At 42.5% G+C, this 21,259-nt stretch overlaps 1 protein-coding gene across 2 annotated transcripts in view; it reads right to left on the bottom strand.

Annotated features, from left to right (window-relative positions):
• Positions 1–21,259, bottom strand: part of LOC106746320 (regulating synaptic membrane exocytosis protein 1) — a 138,911-nt gene that overhangs the window by 98,955 nt on the left and 18,697 nt on the right. For both annotated transcript variants that reach the window (XM_014622822.1, XM_014622823.1), the window contains exon 2: positions 5,895–6,195. In XM_014622822.1, the coding sequence (XP_014478308.1) occupies positions 5,895–5,933 (39 nt within the window). In that variant the 5' untranslated portion in view covers positions 5,934–6,195. The remainder of the gene's footprint in view (positions 1–5,894; positions 6,196–21,259) is intronic.

Genomic DNA, 21,259 nt, shown 5'->3' with positions numbered 1-21,259 from the left:
GCAATAATAATTTAAGCCTCTTAAATGTCAGAGCGCCTCGTCGCGCGAATGTCGAGTTGACGAAGCTACGTCCGCGTCAAAGCGAGTCCGCTCTATCGATTTTGCAAAGAAGAAGCGCGTAGGCGTCGTTTTTCTCTTCCAAAAGAAATTACTTCGCTATCATCAACAAAGATAGATGGAGATCGGCGACTAATCAGAATAAATTGATCCGGAGAATCGTGGAGTACCGCGATTTCTAGCCTTGACTTTTCCATTAATATTCATCGAAACACGAGAAAATGACTTTTTTTTTACTTATCTTTGGTAGTTTTCGATTTACCTTAGAAGGCATTTCGTAGTATCCGCATTTCCTCTATTCTCGTGTTTCCCACAGCTTAAACGGGCCTCGGTAAACTCACATCGTCCATACGTTATCGAGGTCGTTTCAACGCACGGCTACCTTACCATGCCTCACGTATGCACTTTGGTGAAAAGCAGTTAATCACATGAATCGCAATTGCTCGCTCGTGTTACGACCGCAAAAGCGCGAACCACGGCTTTTCCGTTTTTTTACTTTTCGTCGCGCTCGGCGAGAATTAATTCTGTTGAAACGTTTTTTTTTTTTTTTAACGCTTCATCACTTTCCGCCAGCGCGAGTGTAATTTATTCATTGGAAAAGGATCGTTTGTAACGGTTTGATAAAATTTCGCGTTCCGGTCGGTGGATCACACCTTGTCCACGTCTTTCATAACGGACTGAAAGCTCGTAGTCTCTTCATAGAGAAATACGTAACGTAGGTAGCACAGCACCTCCGGTGAATTAGGGAAAAGGTCAGCTGCCGTTCCCGCTCGACGTAATGGAAAATGACCGTTAATGAAATTGCTCGTCGAACTTGAGTGGGAAAAAGGTGTCGAAAGACTTCCGCGCAATAACGACAAAAGCGCGCAGGATGATACGAAAGGTATGCGGAGCGTAAGAGGGAATTGCAAATGGTGTGTAAAAGATTTCTCCCGGCGAGTCTATGCGCGGTAAAATCCCGCTCTTGGTTGGGCGAGAGAATGTACCGGTAAGCGATTGCTGGGACGATCTTCTCTTGGATTAGAAATGCTAGCGAGTCGAATAACGATATCGACCCGATCGCGTCAAACTCGGATAAGCATTCGCAACGCGTCTAACGTTGCAAAGAAGATCACTCTCCATAAATGCAACGTAATATTTAATAAATCGAGAACTGTTACTTCCTCGGGACGTTTAGCTCTGTCAGCGGAAACGGTTATGTTGTTAAAATGTGTGCCCACGATGTGTTACGCGTGCAAGCGAATACGGAAGTAGCGAATAAAACGATGAAGAAATGTGAGGTTTAGACTGTTAACCAAGGTAGAGGTACACGTTGAATAAATAAAAACCCTACGTAATTACGAAGGACATTTCGAGATATGCAATTTGGAGGTACTACGCGACCGTACTTCCGCTGGATACCCTCCTCGACTTTCTTATACGCGTCCGCCTCATCGAAGACGACAAAATTGAATGAGGAAGGACATGTGCCGGCGACAAGCATTAACATGATATTCACGAGTACATCTCCGTCCGGAGACGCCGTATTATCCACGAGTTGCGCTCGTGCGCATACAGCGCATTTTGCTATCCTTTACCGACTTCGTCGTAGAACGAAAAAGTCGCGTAAAATCCGACCTCTCGTATTCGAGCAGCCACCTGCCTTCTCGATTCAACGTCATGCTTTACAACCGGCCCACGAGGAAACGCGCGTCAGCGAAAAATTTCACCGGAGCTGCTTACGTCACCGGTTCGCGCTTTCCGAGCGCGGAACGGCGATATTTTCCCGGGCGATCGCGTGGACCTTTCCTTCTCTCTCTTCTTTGTAGCTTCACGATGACGTGCGTCACGCTGGAAATGACAGTCCGCGAACTCCTCGGGATTCGTTAGTGCCGGTTTTTATGGCGAAAGTTTGTTAATAAAAGTTTGCTTGTCGAGGGCACCCTTAGAAGATTTAGTAGCGCGATCCCCCCCCCCCCCCCCCNNNCGTATTTTCTCTGTCACGGGATAGAAAAGAGCGCGGGGAAAGTTCCGTGCGCGCAGGAACCACGGGAAATAAAGGCGACGCGCTTTTAATAAGATTATCGTCGCGTCGCTTCGGTGACGTACGCCACAGACTTTCCGACAGGAAATTTCGGGACGGAACGTCGAAGTCGCGAGCGATTATAAAGAAGCGTCACGAGTGACGATATGATAAAGCCGTTCTGTTTGTGAAGGTGAGAACGGGCCGAGACGTTCGCTCTTTTCTGAGGCGTACTTCCTGCTACGATACTTCGCTTTATTTTCGAAAAAAAAACAACTTTTCACATCATTTGACGAGACAGAAAGCACGCCGAATAACATACCGGCTGTAGCTCGCTATTTCGCCCGGACGTATTGTTTGCATTATTCGTGATGTACATAGCGCGGAAAATGTTAAAATAATATTTTCGTTATTGAGAAATTGCACATATCGCGGAAAATATTCGCTTTCGCCATTCGCGGAAAGAACATCCAATCGCCCGAGCGCATTAACGATCGGTCTCATTCGGCCGAAAAGGCCTCCCCTCTCGTATACATTCCGCCACGTACGTTTTGCATGTTTTATAAATGCAGACACGTGCAAATTATTAGATTCGACATTCGTAAAAAAGTTAAAAATAACTAATTTTATATTCAAATATATCTTTATTTACTCTTTTTTAAAAATATTTTTATATTTTGCATGCATCCCCTTACGCCGATTTAATAAAAATGTTATTAATTTAATTATTGAAAAATAAAGCCAAAATGAGTTTTATAATTGATTCATGTAAACAAAATTTAAAAACGTCACAATAAAGATACACGGAGAAAAAAGGTTTGCTTCAGTAGTTAAATTAGTGTAGCATAAAACTTTGGCAGTGTGAGCAATTTTAATTGCTGCAAACTCTTACTGCGGTAACAAACTTTTTCATTGCAGCAGCAAATGTTACTATCGTAAATGTCATTTACTACTGAACATCTAATTTAACTACTGAAGCTAATTTTTTTTTTCCCGTGCAGCAGTTACCAGTAGAACAAGTGTGAACAACATACAACAATAGTATTGCCAAGTAACGCTGCTAACGGAAATAATTTGCGGAGAAAAAGAGGATTCCGTAAATGTTGCACAAATAAAAGTTTCATTGAGAATAAACCTATAAATCTTAAATATAAGAAAATTTTACGAAAGATATATTCATCTTATATTTGGATAAATAAAAAAATATTAGAGTTTCAGTCTAATAATTTGCACACATCTGTATTAACTCGTAATATCAATCAGCGAAATATATGCCTTCGCTCGACCTAATTGACATAATTCTGTGCGGTGCCAAGATCTTGCGCGGTGAAAATAAGAACGCTCTCCTTAGAGAAGAATCACCGTCGACCATAAAAGACGAGCCCCTGCGTCGTAGTTGCGCGATCGATCTCTAAGGCCGTTGCCGAATATTGAAACCATCGGGGAACAAATAAATAAGTTCGCACCGTGGGCTCGATAAATTTCGAAACGACCGCCTGAATAGATATTTGCCTGGCGTCTCTCCTTTCTACTCCGGGAGCCCGGCTCGGTTCTTACGTGCGCGACAAAAATGGGAAAAGAAAAAAACGCGGTTGTAAAAAATAGTAGCGTCAACGGGAGATGCCCTTTGATATTTCTAAACATCCAGTACACGAGAACGAATCGAATTCTTCTTTTTCCATCTTTTTTCTCGAAAAGACAAACCGAACGGCAAACTCGTTTGGCACGAGAACAATTCGCGGGAAAACTTGTTGTGGCAGAAAGTGTATTTTTTATATAAATAAAAAAAATGTCTCTGTTATAAGCTGGGAACAACGCGCGCAACGTTATAGCGAACATTCGTGTTTTTCGCGCACCCTGAATAATAACATTTGCTGCGGAAACTTCGCTGCGAATTCTCCACGAGGAACGGTCTAACGATACCGCGAATACTGGACTGCAAAAAGAAGAGTTAAACGACGAAATTATTACCGTAGGAGGGAACATTTTATCGGCGGCGAGGTATCTTTTGCCCGATGCGTAATTCCAGGGAATGCACAGAGAGAAAGAAACGGCTGTTGGAAAGGAACGAGTTATAAATCCGATGTAGCAGGATTGTGTCTCATCAAGTGATTATCATTGACGTTCAATAAAATTGGAGAATTGTTACAAGAACGAAGCAGTCTCATCTTGCCGAATATTCGCCTCTTAATCTTCTTATTGATGTAAATAAGAGAAATAAAGGCAGAAACAGCGGGAATGATACAGCTCGGAAATTCTAAAGCTACCGTGAGGCCGAGAGCATCGAAGGCAAAGAGGAACAAACATTTCCAGCATCGCTGGCTGCGAGGAACACCGTGCAAAAAGCTTTCATCTCGTCCTTGTGCCCGAGCCGCCTTTGGAAAAGCGCGGACACGGCGCAAAGAGATTTTCCACACACAGGGAAAAGGGGAGAGACACACCCACATACAAAGAAATGTCGCGCGATTAAGTTTACACGCAAGAAGGATCAAGGACATTAATCTGTAGGTCACACGTGTCGCGAATATGTCAACTTTTTATTTTTCGAAATCTCTGGCGACCTTATTATTTTTCACGAACAAATTGAATTAATCCACTGCGCGACCGGCGTCCCTAAAGAGCGCGCTGACAAAAAAGTCCCTCTTTCTCTCTCTCTCTCTCTCTCTCTCTCGATGAGTCATATTAATTTATTAACGACGGAAATAGAAGAGTCTCATTCTGTCTGTCTCATCGAGGAGTTACTATCGTGGGAGAAAATACGGAGTTGAATAATCGATTGATTACCGCGATTTAACACCACGTTAAACTCGCGGCGACGGCATTAACATTGAACGTTATCGGTTGCAATTATTCAACGCCACGATATCCAATTTTTATCGCACGCCATATTGACAATTACGCGCGGTAACGTCATAGCGCTGAAACGGGCCATGATTGAATTAGAACTTTTCTTTGATCAAGAGAATGGAAATATCGTGTTAAGACGAATCTACAATTCTAAAGCGGCTCGCGAAGCCCGCACGGATAAAAGCTCCACGTTGACACTGATCTCAGAACTGATCGCTGGGTCGTATCCTCGCGATCCTAATCGCTGCCCGGCGCGTTTCAAGTGCTCCGCGACGGGATCGATGCCAACTGTTGAATATTCGATGTGCCGCGAAATATAACGCGGTTATACTCTAGGCACGATTTATCGATTACCAGGATTTTCTATCCTGATTCGATTCCGGCCGATCGGCGACGTAATTACGAGCATTTTCGCTATAATTCGTATCTGCATGCCTTTACATTCCATTACGGCCGAGCGTAAACGTCAGGGATTTGGAACTTTTCCAAGCGATTTTCATCTCCTAGAGAGAAAATTCGGGACGCTTGCCAACACTTGTTTCTATCAGCCGTAACAACGGAACAGCTTTCACCGTGAGACAAAGTAAGCCTTTCAATATTGAATAGTCAACCGAGGAGTAAAACTTTTACATAAAAGAAATTCGCGTCCGATGTATGTCGATACCGAATTGAAATTTTAGTCCCACGTTAAGCCCAGTTTAGTTCTAAAGACAATAAGTCTTCAAAGATCTTTTATTGTGCTCCTTTGATGCAACAAATGAAAACTTATTTTCGTTTCCATCCCTTTAATATAGAATTCATCTCTCTCTCAGGTAAGGATAAATTCATAAATTCACTCAAGTAGAATATTTTCTATCCTGGCGACAAAATTGTTTCTGCTGTAATTACGAATGTTAATTCGCTCATGTGAATTAAATGTTATTGCCGAAAAAATGATTTTTCTCCGTGCAATCGATCTGAGATTATTTCTGAGAGAGGAATAGCTCACCTTCTTCACGAAGGACGTTATCATGTTGTTGCGCAACATCCTGACGGCTGTGTATTTCAATCTTGTCTGTTCTCAAAGGAGGATCCCTAGGTTCCGCCTCTCGTCACTTCCTGCTGACCGACACTGACTGCCGGCATAAAGACGTCCGTATGCCAGCCGTTGATTCACGACGCTCGGCTCACAGCGATCTCGTGACGTCTTCAAAGCCGCAGTATCTTGATTGGCGAGAGCTGGAGCCTCGGCCTCCTGCATCTCCTGCGAGCGGCGTCCTTCACCCTCCAGGCTCTGTCGCCACGTGACTCTGAAAACCAGACGAAACGTTTAATTATACGACGCAAAAGTGGAGCATAATATTCGTGCGAACTGTGGGCGAAAATTCTCTGCCGTTCCCGGTGAAGTCACAATGTGTGCGGACACTAATTCCTGACAGTGCTATTCTTTTCCCGCGCTCGCGGGACGACGCGAGCTTAATTTAATAACGAAACACCGAATAGATCATTTATCATGATTAACTCTCTTCGGGCTCAACATACAAATTCCCCTCTCCGATTTCGCCAGGTGGAAAAAAGGAGTACTCCGGATTTTTCGGTCATAATGGACACTCTGATATTTTCTGAAGTTCGAATTCGATCTGCTTTTATGAATTCCCGCCGCGATAACGAGTTCAACTGGAAGATCGTCCCACTGGGCGGCGCCGGCTTATTCTTGCCGCGGTAAATGGATTTCTACTTTAAAAGCGGTACTGAGGTTTTCCGAGTCCTCGCGCCATACACCACTTTGTAGTTTGCAAACATCGCTCGCACGTTAGCCGGCTGCTTTGAGAGGAATGTTTGGCCGAACGTAACTTCGTTAGAAAGTTTAGACGACGGCAAATATTTGCTCGCGCAAATTAATATCTGGCTTTGTTTCGTGCGCGAGTACCAAACGAGCGCGTTCACACGTGACGATTAATCCCACTTTTACAACGAGTCAAGACATTCGTTTTCATTAATCACAGGTCGAGAATTTCGACAGTGAGTGCCTGTTTGTACAAAGCAAGTAGGATGATAAATCCATGTAGGAATCGTACGGCTAAGTCTGTGTCGATTCAATACGGATTTCATGTTACATTATCAATAGATGAGCGAGAGATGTTACTAATATGATGCTTAAATAGCTCAATAGTAAGAGCCTGAAACACCCGAGTTCGATTCTACGTTAAAGACGCAGTAAAGGTAGACAAATGAAAATAAGTTTATTTTCTATCGAACCGCTCTTTATTTGCTTTTGCAACGCGACGTTTCACGCGCCGTGAAACTTCGAACGGTCTCATACTGGCACGCACGCATACTAACGAGCGACACACCAGCAAAAAGTTACAAAGCTCGTCGTTTATATATTCCAACGTCCAGTATTTTCAAGCGCTGGTAAGCACGCGGGAGACCTGTAATTCTCCCGAGTATAGAGCGGCGTGACGAAACCGTAATTACGAATTCAAACTCGAAAATGTCACGGCGTCCAAAACTAATAATAATGCAGCCGCATGAATAAAACATGCGGCGGACTGCAACGCGCATTCAAGTTTACAATTTAGCCTTTACATTCATTTCACTCAGTGTGCACGCCCGATTCTCTCTTTCACACACTCCGTAGTTAATACAAAAAATATCACAAGAAGCATAAAACTAGGTCTCGAAACTAGGTGGTGCTGCAATTGAAAATCAGCGAACGAGAGATTCGGCGAAGATAACGCGTTGAAATAGCGCGGGACGATCGCTCGAAATATATCCTCTCCCAGTTGAACGCGTACAAAAGACGGTAAATTTAATTTATCCACCCACGCCGCGATCCCCGCTAGCTGCGATTTCCATCGGAGGACTCTTTGATTCCCCGGGGTACAGTTGACCATGACGGTACCGCGATTACACAATTCCGAGACGCGCCTACCGAAACCAATGAAGCCACACGTGGTCGCCGACAACACCGAGCACGAGTGAAAGTAATCCGACCGGACGGTGTCTGTCGACGACATGAAACTTTTCATTCGTCGAACGGACGATGAGCGTTCTTTCACAACGTTGTCCCACGACAGTTCCTCTTAGAGTCTGCATTACACTTGATGTACCAGTCTGGACAACCTCCGATTTGCTTCAAATTAGTCTAGTTTCTTATGTCATCGAAAACGGTGGAATTGAGTGTTATCAATTAAATTTTTATTTGAAAAAGAAATTTTCTTAATAAAATAAACATTTTCAGGAAATAACATTGTCATCTGGTCATTTTTAGTGGCAAATCGGAGGTTGTTCTAACTTGAGTGACTCTAACGCTGTCAATTGGATCGCTCCATCCGGCCGTTTTGAGAGCCACGTTCCGGCAATTAATTTGCGGTGAGACGAATTTCGGGCCTCATGATCGCGTGAATGGCTTCGTTCCGTTCGTTGTTACCGAAATTTGTTGTTCGCTTCGTATAGCTATGTATATACGCGCGGAACGAGGTGATCGGAAGTATCACGCGGTAATAAGGTGCCAATCCACGCGCGCGAAGCCGGTACAATGATGGATGGAATTTCAAGCGCGCCGGGTAACACCCTCAATTCATATCATAATGACCCTTCTCGGGATAATGTCCTTCGTAACGATCGGAGGAGCGTCACGTGAAAATCGGCCGCGAAAATCCGACGGAGTATCCGTCGAGAACGATGGCGCTTCGTGTCGAATAACGCGCTGCTATTTTGCAGATACGTTACGGGGATTAAGTTCTACATTAATTAACGCGCTCGCCGTTAATGCACGTATTCAGCACGGCGAGCGAGAAGCCAGACCACTCGATAGACTCGTACTTTTAATTTGCAACGTGTCGTTCACTGATTTTTATTAGCCATCGACATGTTGCAGAGAAGTTAAGAACAATCGATATTGGGACGACTCGGGGAGCCGATTCCATCGTGAATAAATCACCTTAGAGAAGGAATCAAGCCGCGACAACGAATAACCTCGTTCATGGGAGTCTTCAATGACGTACGAAGCGGTGACAAAATTATCCAGCAGAGAGAGATCGGCCGCTTCACACTACGCAGAAAAGAGCCGGCCGACAATAGTCGGACGGGCTTCAGCCGCAACAATGGACAACGTTTATAGAACCGGGGTCCCCCCCCCCCGTGTAACACGATGAGAGAAAACAATTTCCCCGCGAGAAAGCTGTCAATCTGGAGATAGCGGTCAGACACTATCTCGCGGCTTCCTGCCGACGCGATTCGCCGGAAATCAAATAAGTGTGCGTGCTCTACTTTCTGGGCTCGGCGCGCAGTTTCGCTCATGTCCTCTGAAATAATCTCGCGCGTAACACACTCGATCGATCAATCACCGGTCTCTCACTCGCTAACAGTTCGACAACTATGTTGCATCTATATAACTTCTCGCAACATATATTACACAGGAGCGTTTCGATTGACCCACTTTCGTTTAAAATGTATATGCGATCCGAAATAACGCGCGAATTGAAAAAGGGGGAGAGAGGAGGGAAACGAGAGGAGCGCGCGCGGTCAAATTGCAACGCAACGCCATTTCTTTTGCATGCGAGCGAAATACCACACCGAGAGCGGAAACGTTCGAATTACCGGCGCAGCCTCGGAAACGCATCCGGTTTTCGTAACAACGCGGATAATAATTTCGCCGCGCACTTTTAACCCTTTGAGCGATCATGCCGGCATAAGTGACGGGGACCGTTAATTAAATCCGTCGCTCAAAGCGTCGTGGCAATTTGTTTTAAAATCGCCTTTCTTGATTTATGAGAGATAACCAAAAATAAAGGCGAGCGAGTTTAATTATTATTAATCTACGGTTTCAGTGAACTGTAATAATTATTAATATCGTGCAAAGCGCCGCGTGTGTCGTTCATTTTTTTGTCTTATTTTATTTGAATTATAATTACGGATTTTGAGCGGCGGGTGTCCGCTCCGTTGCGTCGAGAAACGCTGAATATCGATACAGCGAGGAAGGCTATTTCATTTTGGCGCACGCGCCATTTCGTTGAGACAAAAATTCACTTGGAAAAAGGCACTCGCTTATAAATAGCGATTGCGGCGCTAAAGTCACTATGAACCAATATAGCGTCGCCACTTTGTCGTTGCGTTTTCGGATACTCGCCCACAAGCCAATCGTTAACTCAAGGGGAAATCGAGAAACGACCGCGTTAAATTGGAGCATACTATGTAATCGATTACACGAACAAACGCACATATTCAATGGTGAATATTGACTGAACACGATGAAACAACTAGCGACAATCATCGTTGATTAAATTATATTGCATTAAAAACTTGCGCGAGATCTCTCGGTGAAAAAGTGAAATGGCCGGAAAATATATGTGTGTGTGTGTGTGAAAAAATGTAGCACGGTGAAAAAACAAAAATCACCCCTTTCTCTCTCTTTCAATGTAACGGGGACAAAAAAGGTTTTGCACAACACGAAAAGAGCTCTGCGCGATTTGCTTGATGAATTTTTTATAAAGCGACGTTATAAGTTATTTTTATAAATTATTAATAGTGTGCTGTCACACACTGCTCCTGCCGCTCGTTTAGTAAAGTAAAACGAGACCAGGGCTAGTTGACTAATGGGGTAAGTTAGCTAATAGATCATTTTTATCAGGTTTTCTAACAAATTACAGAATCGAGGAATTTCATCCTTGATATTACTGCTTGTTCGATCCTGTTAGAAAATCCGACCCGGAAATAATTATCCAATTAGCCCCTGATATACGGAGAAAATATTATAAATATTATAAGAGTTATCAGAAAATTTTGTAATGCTAGACCATACCGGAATTATGATGTATGTTGTAATCTTTAGTAATGTATTTCATGTGTGCACATTATTAAAAATTACAACACACCTAATAATTTCAGTCATGATTCCGGTATTGCAAAATTGTATAGTTATTTTTCTTACAATATTTTCTCTCTTTTGTTCAATTTAACAAAGCTAATTACATATCGCACCACGCGAAATTTGGCTATTACGTATTTGGTCGGGCCGTTGTTGAACTGAAAACACGTCTCATCGTGGGGTAAATAAGAGGAGAGAAAAAGATTTTCCCCCGGCCAAAGTTCTACGCGATACTTGGTTTCCCCCATCAGAAACAACTTCTTCGTCAGCGATACTCTCTGATGGTGATAAATCGTTACGCCGGGAAGATCGATGATACGCGTATCCGGGCCTCGTTTGTACGCAAGGATTATAACGACCGCCGTTACAAAGCGGCCCATCCGTGTTCCACTCCGCCTCGTGAAACGATGTTTATAGCCCAACGGCTACTTGTTGAGCTTATATACTTTAATACTGACGCCGTCGTTATTACATTTGCGTTTCGTTCTCGCCGCGCGGGATCTGCGAATTTCGCCACGTCATCGATTGCTCGCACACGCGATGTGATATTGGTGATCCTCGGAGATGCGTGTCACATGAAATGGATATAACGATACGACTCGTGAAATAAACGAATAATAAATTGCTTGCGAAGTTCCGTCAGAGATACGTTAAGAGAGTCGTTAAGAACGTGGTATTCTCTACCCTATTGTTCGTCAAAATTCAAATTTTAATATCAACTTTTAACAGCCAAGACAAAGTCGTTGGAGTTACGTCGAGTAAACGTGAAATCGTTACGTACTTTATGACAGGAGTATTAAAAAATTCTTAAGTCGAAGCAAATTTAAATTTGCACATTGTATAATTAGAAAGAATAAGATCGTTCATCATTTTTGCAATCGCACAAATTTAGGGAGATCCTATGATGCATAAGTGGAAAATTGTTACAGCGAGGTCGGAAGAAATATTATAGTAGAAATTGCCACGAAATTTTGTAATGCTGGAATTATGACTGAAATGATATGTAACTTTAAGTTTGCAATGAAATGCATCAGTAAAGATTACAATATAATTTCAGTTATAATTCCTAGATGATCCAGCATTATAAAATGTTGTGGTCATTTTTACTACAATATTTTCTTCGTCTTGATTACAACGATCATTAGAGAAATAAACGTCTATTAGATTTAATCGATTTGTTGCGACAATTCCATCATCTCGTGTTGATCCTAACATCGCGAAAGTGAATTCTCACTCGTGCGATTGTTACTACTTGCCGGCTGATTGCGCGCCGGCCGTTTCTACTTGTTGCGGCCGATCAGATAGGACGCTTTCCCCTTGGCGGTTCGTCTCTACCCACCAGTGAATTTAAGCACGTGCGCTAGCTTCCGGCGAAACTTTATCCAAGCGATATCCCTCATCCGCCCGACTTCTCGAAAGAAAACCAAACTCCGGATGTGAGTTTTCAATGCCTCTCCTACCAGTGACGAACAAGCGTTCGCTGTACGCCAATATTCTTAGATACTACGTACGGAACTGTCTTGATTGTTGGTTGAAATGTTCTTCTAAAGCTCGTTATTATTTCTACTTTTATATTTCTTAATTATAAATTGAAAATATATTATCAACATACAGCTGTGCAAAGAGAGATAGTAAAAGTTGGATATTTAATATTAACCGATCAAATTCGAATTAATATTCATCGTTAAATATAATGAGGTTTTCATATCTTAAAAAAAGGTTATTTTTAAGTTAAACTTTTAGACAGAAAGATGTGTTTTTATTACAAATAACCAGGAAAATGTGAGAGATTTTTGAAAATAATTCTCGATTGTTAAATAACCCTTTGACACCGACGAATAATCTTTATATTTTTAACGCGGGAATTTTCCCGTTCCACCATAATTCTATTAAAGATAAGACGATAATGTTGGTGTGCGTCTCAACATTGTTCGCGTGCTGACGGAGAAGAAAGTTGCTCAAATGCGATATCCTTCGTCACGCTGTCGTTATTTTCACGTACGACCTCATTTTCCACCGTACGTGCCTGCCATTCGAAAATTTCGTAAATAGTACGTCGAGTCAGCAGCCGATCGATCCTCCAGGTCGTAATAACTTGAAATTGAGCTCCGCGGTGTGATCTTCGGTGCCTCTCGCTGTCTCACGTTCTTACCGAGTGGAAAAAGATGGACCGTCTCCGCGGTGTAAAATTTGCTCTCTCTGGCGAAAGTGCGACTATAACGAATGAATCTAATCAATCCAGCCGTCTTCGCTTGCGAATCGTTACCGTTCGCGACAAAGAACGTCACTTTCGTCGCGAGTCATTGAGTTAAATAAAGTTCGCTTCTCTCCGATATCGACTATGAATAGATTACTTTCTATTAGAAAATAACCTCCAGCGCCCTTAATCAGGGCGTTGATTACATTCGGAAAATTATCATGGGGAAATCCTTTCCTTTTATTCAAGATATTTATTATCCGGGACACTTTTTTAAATTTAGAAACTTTCCTCGATTATTTCTAACAATTAAAAGGAATTCTGAGTATATGCAGGAAAACATTTTTATATATAATAATGTAAAATTATATATAATTATATGTGATTTATATATGAATTTTGTCTCTATTTTGGCTACATAATTAATTAGTAATAATTAATTAATAATAATTATATATAACCACACGACGTAAAGATATTGTTAAATGAAAAACGGAAAAAATAATTTGATTCATTTATATCGTGGGCAGCTATGTGAATATAAGTATTTATTTAAATTATACTCGTATAACAGCATTTTTTTCTAGATGTGGATCATATATAGTTATATATGAGCATATATAAAAGCAAAGTTGATTATTTTTCCCGTATACTTAATAAGAACATTACTCGTTTGAATCTTATCGATTAAGGTGCCGTAAGAGGAACATTCGGGTCGTTAAAAATAAGTATACGTGATAATAAATTGGGGATCTCAACGTGGCATGTTTCAGACCGCGAGATTAAAATCCATTTTGCGACGAGGTTATATCTGTTTATTCGAAGCGAGCACTTTATCGCACGAGCGGCATAATGTATCGATATGATGTACAGCGTATGCTAGCTAGCGAGCGCATACGGAAATCCTAATCTCAAATTCCATTTACTCCACTTTACGAAATATCGCAATATCCGTCCGCCGATAAAAATCATAAAAGTAATATTTCTCGCGAGTCGCGACACTTCCATTTCGGTCGAACGGAAATTTCTCTCGCATGTGAGAAAGGGGGAAGAAAAAGAATGAGAGAGAGAGAGAGAGAGAGATCGCGTCACACCTCCGCGCACACATCCACGTCGTTACAACGTAATGTGCAATATTATAATTCTTCCAACGACTGGCGTACGCACGTCAAACGCGATCCATATTTATTACGTCTTCGCAAGAGGGAGAGAGCGAATTCGAACCTATTATCCCGTATCGGATTTCGTCCTCGTAATCCGCTTTGTTACACAGCGCAACCAAGATTGCCGAGCGAGCCATATCTGGTTGTGTCCTCCCGGAATGAATCGTCGTTTCTGACGTTGAATTTAACCCTCGTCGGATCTCTTCTAGCGAGGTTTCTCTCCGAAGAAAAACACGCGTTGTGATTAACAATAAAATATGATAAAATAAGGCACGACGACGACAAGGGCTCGTTGAAGGCGTCGACGACGAAAACGCCAGACGCCAAGTTCGTATACAGAATTAATTCAATTTCTCCCGAGGGCACGCTTCTTCAAGCGCATTCCACCTCATTCCATCTTATTTTTTATTGTGTCCGAACGATGTGTACTACGGATCGGGAAAGTCGTTTTTTTATTTAACTTCATCTCCGAGGTGACACCCTCTCTCTCTCTCTCTCTCTCTCTCTCTCGTTTTTGAGAAAGTAAAACTTACCTAAGTGAAAAAGCGTCGTAATATATTAAAAATTTCGAGAGGAAATACTCCGTAGGTGGGGCGAATCTCGAAAACGCAAAGTTCTCAGCTCTCTCTAATAATTCCCGCGACTTCGTGAATTGCGTGAATTTTTTCCAACCGTCACGCGACTTTCGCTCCCGCGAGATCTCGTTATAGGCCGCCACTTCGCGGGAATTACCTTCGCTCCCCTTTCTTTTTCTCCCCGAGAGCAGACTAGTCCGAAACTTTTCTCCCTTGCAACCGGCCAAGGTACATGCAACGGCGCAGTTACGCGTGACGTACGATTATGGCGTGTGAATGTGAAATTAATTCAATGAGATAACGGACCCTCTCCACACTGGACATCAGAGAAGAAAGAGAGAGAGAAAAAATCGCACGCTTATTTCTTCTGTTGAACGTATTATAATTGGATTGCGTTGTAACTGGGAGTCATTTAATTAATTAACCGGATGCAACGAGAGAGAGGGTTTTCAACGCGGAATTAATTCGTCGCGTTGCATAAAACAGACGTTAAAACTGCTGATTGATGGCGGCTCGTCGATCTTTGTCAGAGTGGCTGCAACAAATAGGTTACGCGCGAGCTGAAACGGAACGTCTAACGATCCGTGCGTATCCCGGAAGTCGCGATTCGAAATTTTCCCTGTGTTATCGCGTTGACATAAAACGGTGTGCGTCACTCCGCATATCAATTTTACCGCTCGTTCGTCCGACGTCGATCGTAAAGACACCCGGGCGTGAAGGGGTTAACGAGAAGAATGCCGCTGTTAGGTAACATTTATTACTTTTACAGCGGGGTCATTCATAACGGAGCTTCGCTAATGAAGCTGTCAGTTACTGAAGCGCCTCGTGATTAGGGATGGATAATGATTACTTTAATAATCACACCGCTTCCTATACAAACGAGAGATTAACTAACGAGAAGAGCGCGGGATAAGGTGAGTTCTTTTTACGATACTTGAGCTAAATTGTCTTTGCTTGGGCGTTTTCAGAGGATCGGAAAAGAGCGCTCTTAAAGCTACAACTTTTAAAAGTCCGCTGCAATACTCACGTAGAATGACGTCACCGAGACGCGCATCTCGAAAATAATGTTTTCCTTAATCGTGCAATTTTGGTCGCAATCTTGGCCGAGGAGTTCCAACGTTAAAAGCGATTTCTCGAAAAATTGTCTGTCTCGTTGTGTCTGAAACGCTTCGGAAACTGGTCGCTGAACCTTAGAACAGGGTTTATTTTTCATCTCGCGAACACATTTCTCGTGAGATAACCGCTCTCGTAAGTGAGGCGTAAGTGAGACGAAATAAAAGCTTATGCATATAAATCGTACGAAAATATTGAGAAAAATAATGGAAGATTTATATGCGTGCATGCATTGAAGTCGGATCGTAAGAATGATTTATCCAAAGCTCGCCGCATGTTCATCGTATTTTCCCCCGACTTTGTTCGTATAAATGCGTCCACTTCGACTCACTATTGAGTCCACGGTAAACAGGCTGGCCGTGTGTGACCCGAATGCAGAGATTTATTTCCGATAAGCAAACATCTTGAGTCTCGTTCCACCGAGTTTGACAAAAAGTCGGGAATCAACGAGGGCTCCTCCTCCTCGCGTTGAATTGGTGGATGAGTTGCATCTCGTTCCCAACGGCCGAGACGCAGAAAAGCCCGCGATATTGTTCTCAGCTTATCTCCGTTTACATTATCTCGGCAATTATTAACATCTTGGGGAGGAAGAATAAAGTTACTTCGTCGCAGCGAATAGGAGACTCGTATGAAGGAAGTTTCAGCGCACTTCCTCGTTTCATCCCTCTATTATACCGGCGTTATCGTGATTATTATTGCATTGCACGAATAGTTATTCTTTCTACCTTAGTAAGCTTTATTTGATATACCAAATGGGTTTATTTCCTATTAATAATAAAACCAATTCTTATTTATCTCTCCTGATCGAATTAAAAATTTCGTCGCACACTTTTATCCGCGCGTCGTGCGAAGTCGTGCATTCGAGAGAAGATGTCGGGGGGAGCATTGGTTTTGAACAGAATCTGGATTAAGCGGCTCGTTAAATGATAACACGAGACCTAATGAAATTAATGTGATATAATCTCGAAAGAACGAATGGTTTATCAGCAGACGGCCGAGCATGATGAAGAGTAACGCTTAATTCGCGATATCGCTCGTTGGATCGCACCAGCAAGCCCTTAATTATTATCGGTCCGGAACGCCAATATTCGAGGCTCGCAGTATAAAATCAGCCCTGCATACCGTTGGATATTCAGTCGGCCGTATGTACATATACTATACAACGGACTTGTTCCAGTGGCCTCGTGGCTGTTCTAATTAAGCCGAGGGAAATGGATTGCAATATACGCGGTTTAATCGATACCGCGGCTCCGTCCCTTTATTTCCTGAAGGAAAAGACGATTCCGTATACCGGCGACGAAAATTAATTCGCTCCGCACGTTTCGCGCGCCGGCACGTAGAGGCTGCCCCTCCGGAAATTTCATGTTTTCCAGGATATATACTCGAGATGATAGAGCCTGCGTGGTCGTAAAAGACGGATCCTGTTCCTCGGAAATCACGATCTTGCGAATGAGCCCTGTTTTCCATCGTGTGTTCACACTGCCCGATTACTCACTCAAATGTTTTTATTCTACTCAATAGATATTTGAGGTATTGAAACATATTTCTCTTAGTCTCTTAATTCTTACGGAGAAAAATAATTTGCTGACATAACAAATTTTATGCAGCAAAATCGATCAGTTATTATGTAGACAGCAAAATTAAGAATCCTAATTCCCATTTTCTTTGGATTATTTTGCTGTAAAGTCAAATTAGTAAGTGTAGGAAAACACTATTTTGTCCTAATTAACAGCAAATTGTCCTGAAAACAAATTCACTTAGTAGAACATTTTCTATCCCAGTCACAATACTGTTTCTGCGAATAATTTGTTAATTTGATTATACCGAATTTTATTGCTGTCGCAATGAATATACAGTAGCAACGATGTGTGGTTTCGTTACAACAGCAAAATTCTTTTTCTCCATGTACTAAACAACACATGCATATAAATACAATATTTAATCTATCCATTTCTAAATCAAATTAATCATAAAATTTATTGGATCGATCCGTTTTTAATTAATTTTTCGCTGAAAAACCCTAAAATTTCCACGATCGTACAGATCATACAGCTACCGGAGAGATGATGGGTTGTCGAACAAATCGGCGTATATTTACTTAATTTATTGGTTATAATTTAAAATAAAGAAATGTTATATTTTGATTGAAAGATTTACGGAACGAACTTAAGCAACAGCCTAATGTACTTGGTTCAAGCTGATTGTAAGAAGAACTCTATTCGAATCCGGAACTCTCTCGAGCCCTTAATTGCTTTGAACTACGTGTAATTCATGCTTCTTGATACGCCGATGATTTCATAGAGTCGCTTAATTGACAGTGAGTTGTAATCGAATTGCCAGTAAAACCGAGTTAGTTCTGTTTGCGCTCGTCGATCTTCCGATCGTCGACGAATCGAGCACAGTCGAGACGCGATAAAGTTTGTGAACCCGGGGCACGCAGCATTTAGCCCCCTTATTAATCTCATCGCTCGACGACTCGCTTCTCGTCTTTTACAGACGCGGGAAAGAGCTTTTGTGCGCGATCGATCGACTCGATTAAAAGCTGCCCAATCGTTCCACGAAATAAACTCGATCCCGATAAGGTAGATTGGCAGCGAGACTTCGCGCGAAGTGTGTATGGAGAGAAAATGAGGAAGAAAAGATAAGCGGTCACAGAGAGCCGGTTATAAATGTGCGGAAATTTACTTTAATCATTACGTAGGAATGAGCGGTATAAGAAAGGCGTAGTAGTACTAAGCAGTATCAACGGTGAGATACAAAAGGACGGTGCTAAAAAATTTACGGCGCGAAAAGATCGACGACGGCAGTCCGTTTCGTTAAAGAGAGGAGTGAAGAAGAAGACAATGAGACAGAAAATCCGAAAGTCAACCGAACGATAATTTTACGGCGCAGAAACCGCTTTTTATCGGTGCTCTGAACTTAGAGGATCACGTGTCTTTGGGAACTGAATACGATTCGCCTTTTATGCACCATTGACCCGCGACAAGAACACCTTGCTCCAGATCCGAATCGAAATTTACGCACTCGTGAAAGAGAGAGATCTTCTTAATAACGTAAAGTACAAATTTCAATGACATTCTAATCAAAACTAAGCAAATACATATTGGTAAATCCGTTACGTGATTCGCAAAAAAATAATATATATCCCTCCGATTATGTAATTTTTATTTTCGGAACCGCAAAAAAGTTAAATTGCTTCGAGTCCCGCAGCTGAGTTCGCCCCTTCTTAATCTGCGCCTCCCTTTGCTCTCGAACTACTCGAGAACGGTTCTGCCTTCGAGGATGTGCCTATTTCGAGCACGACTCTGCGTCACGTTCTTCCTTAGTTTGCAGGCAGGACGACGCTCCCACGCTCTTAGCCGCTCGCTTCGGTCGTGTCCACCACCGTCGTCATTGAAGTAACGTAGGTGATCTTACAAGGATAACGGAGAAAGAGAGAGAGAGAGAGGGAGTGGGAGGAGGAAGAGTGGGAGAGGGAGGCCAAGTGCCGACGTTGGCTAGGAAATGGCTGCCACCTGTAGCTATTGATCGGCAGAGCGAAGTCGAGTGTGTACGTGCGCGCGTATATTTCCCTCTAGCCGCGCTCACCCCTTCGCCCGACCTCCACCGGGAAAGCCCTGTGAGCTTACATTTCCCTCGTCCTTCGACGATTCCTTCGCAACGGACTATTGCGTATGACGGGTCCGCCCTTTCTCGAGCGTCTTCGCAACGTTCTGCGAAAGAAATTGGGGCTTTACGAACCTGCAGCTGCTGCCGTGCATTTCATGGCCGCGCGAGACGTTGTTCTATCATCGTGATATGACGCCGGAGTCGGGAAATATGAAAGCAGTGCAGCTTGGTGGATGTAACGAACGAATAAAAGCGTCGAATCGATGCTTGTAGCCGGGCTAAATTCACTATGGTCATCTACAACACAGTTCTGAAGATTCCTTGATAAAAGTGAAATACCGTTGATGCATTAATATTGTGGAGTTCGTTCTTACCTTTGTAAAAATCTGAATTTGAATCGTGATCTTGAGCATTTCCCGCTTTACGTGAAATTTGTTATAAAACAATATCAGCAGTAAATAGTTTATTAAAATGAATGACGGATTCGAGGGAGATGTATTTTCGCGGGAGCAAAAAAATTCTTATAATAAAGGTCGTGATATATTATTAGAACGCCCACAGTGGGACATGCCATCGAAACAAACAGAAAGGAGAAGCATACCGTTAATAATGAAGCACAAACTTCAATGAACTCTGCAAAACAACCCCGTTCCTGCAAGAAACGACCTCCTTGCACCGTGAAAACTTTATTTTCGCGACAACGATATACGTACACTAATTACCGGCGCAGTTAACGGATATCACCCCTGAATGTAATAACGACATATGGACGTCAGAATGAATAACAAATTATAGGGCGCACGTATGATAAATTAATCGAGGAAAAGCACGGCTACTCTCGTGGCGGGCTACTGCGCGGCGAATCGATTCTTCTTGGAAGATGTAATTTATCCATAAGACCAGGAATCGTAGACGGTTCCATAGTCGTGGAGCAGAGTCGCGATTGATTTCTCTCTCGCCGTAACGACACGGAAGATAAAGGATCTTTATAGGGTCGTCACAGAGGCGCGTCGGGTCTGTATTTTATTAACTCTTCCACCGACTTAATCGAGCCATATAAACATGATAAAAGTGAGCTGTGACTATCAGCCGACCCGAGAAGAATCGCTTTATTCGCCGATGTCGCATTCGAAGCGCGCTTTTCCGAGTGTGCGACGGCTCCGGCAATTCGCCGTTAAATATGCATATCTGCCGTGCTATGCGGAAAAATTTTCATTACGTTCGCCCCGCGACTAATTTGCTCGTATAATTAACATATCTCGTGTGTTACGCTCGCGCGCTGGAAAAAATTACAATCACGCGATTTTTCCCGGGGAGTGTTTGCAACCGAACGAGCTTTGTTTTCCCTGCCCTGAGTTCGTTCAGAGATATGTGCTTTAAAGCTGTAACATTGATGTAACTGTAAAATAACGTGTGAAAGCAATCCGTGAAAAATTATAGTCGATCTGCGTATTATTGCCAGGGGTCATTCGACAATTACGTCACCAGGAAGAGGAGGGGATATTAGCTTGCGCGACGGCCTGCAGGGAAGGAGGAGTAAAAGCTGTGGAATGTCATATTAGATGGCGTAACTTGTAAATATGGATACGCGCGGTTATCCACTTTCAATGCATTCGTGACACATTTACTTACATCTGGTGGACATTTTTTTCAGTTTTGATGTGTTAATAATCAAACAAATATTCACTTTTAAACCTTTCAAAAACACAACTTTTTTACTATCCAAGGTTATTAAGTAATTACTTTGATGTTATACGCCTAAAAATTATTTGTATTTTAGAAAAAGATAATAGCTTGCTGTTTGATTACTTATTTTATTACTTATTGTATTATTCATTGTCTGAT

The sequence above is a fragment of the Dinoponera quadriceps genome, unplaced genomic scaffold (assembly GCF_001313825.1).
Source record: "Dinoponera quadriceps isolate SergipeBrazil2010 unplaced genomic scaffold, ASM131382v1 scaffold566, whole genome shotgun sequence".
In the NCBI taxonomy this organism is placed as follows: domain Eukaryota; kingdom Metazoa; phylum Arthropoda; class Insecta; order Hymenoptera; family Formicidae; genus Dinoponera; species Dinoponera quadriceps.
The sequence above is the reverse complement of the archived record's forward strand: the minus strand, read 5'-3'. Positions and strand labels throughout refer to the sequence as shown.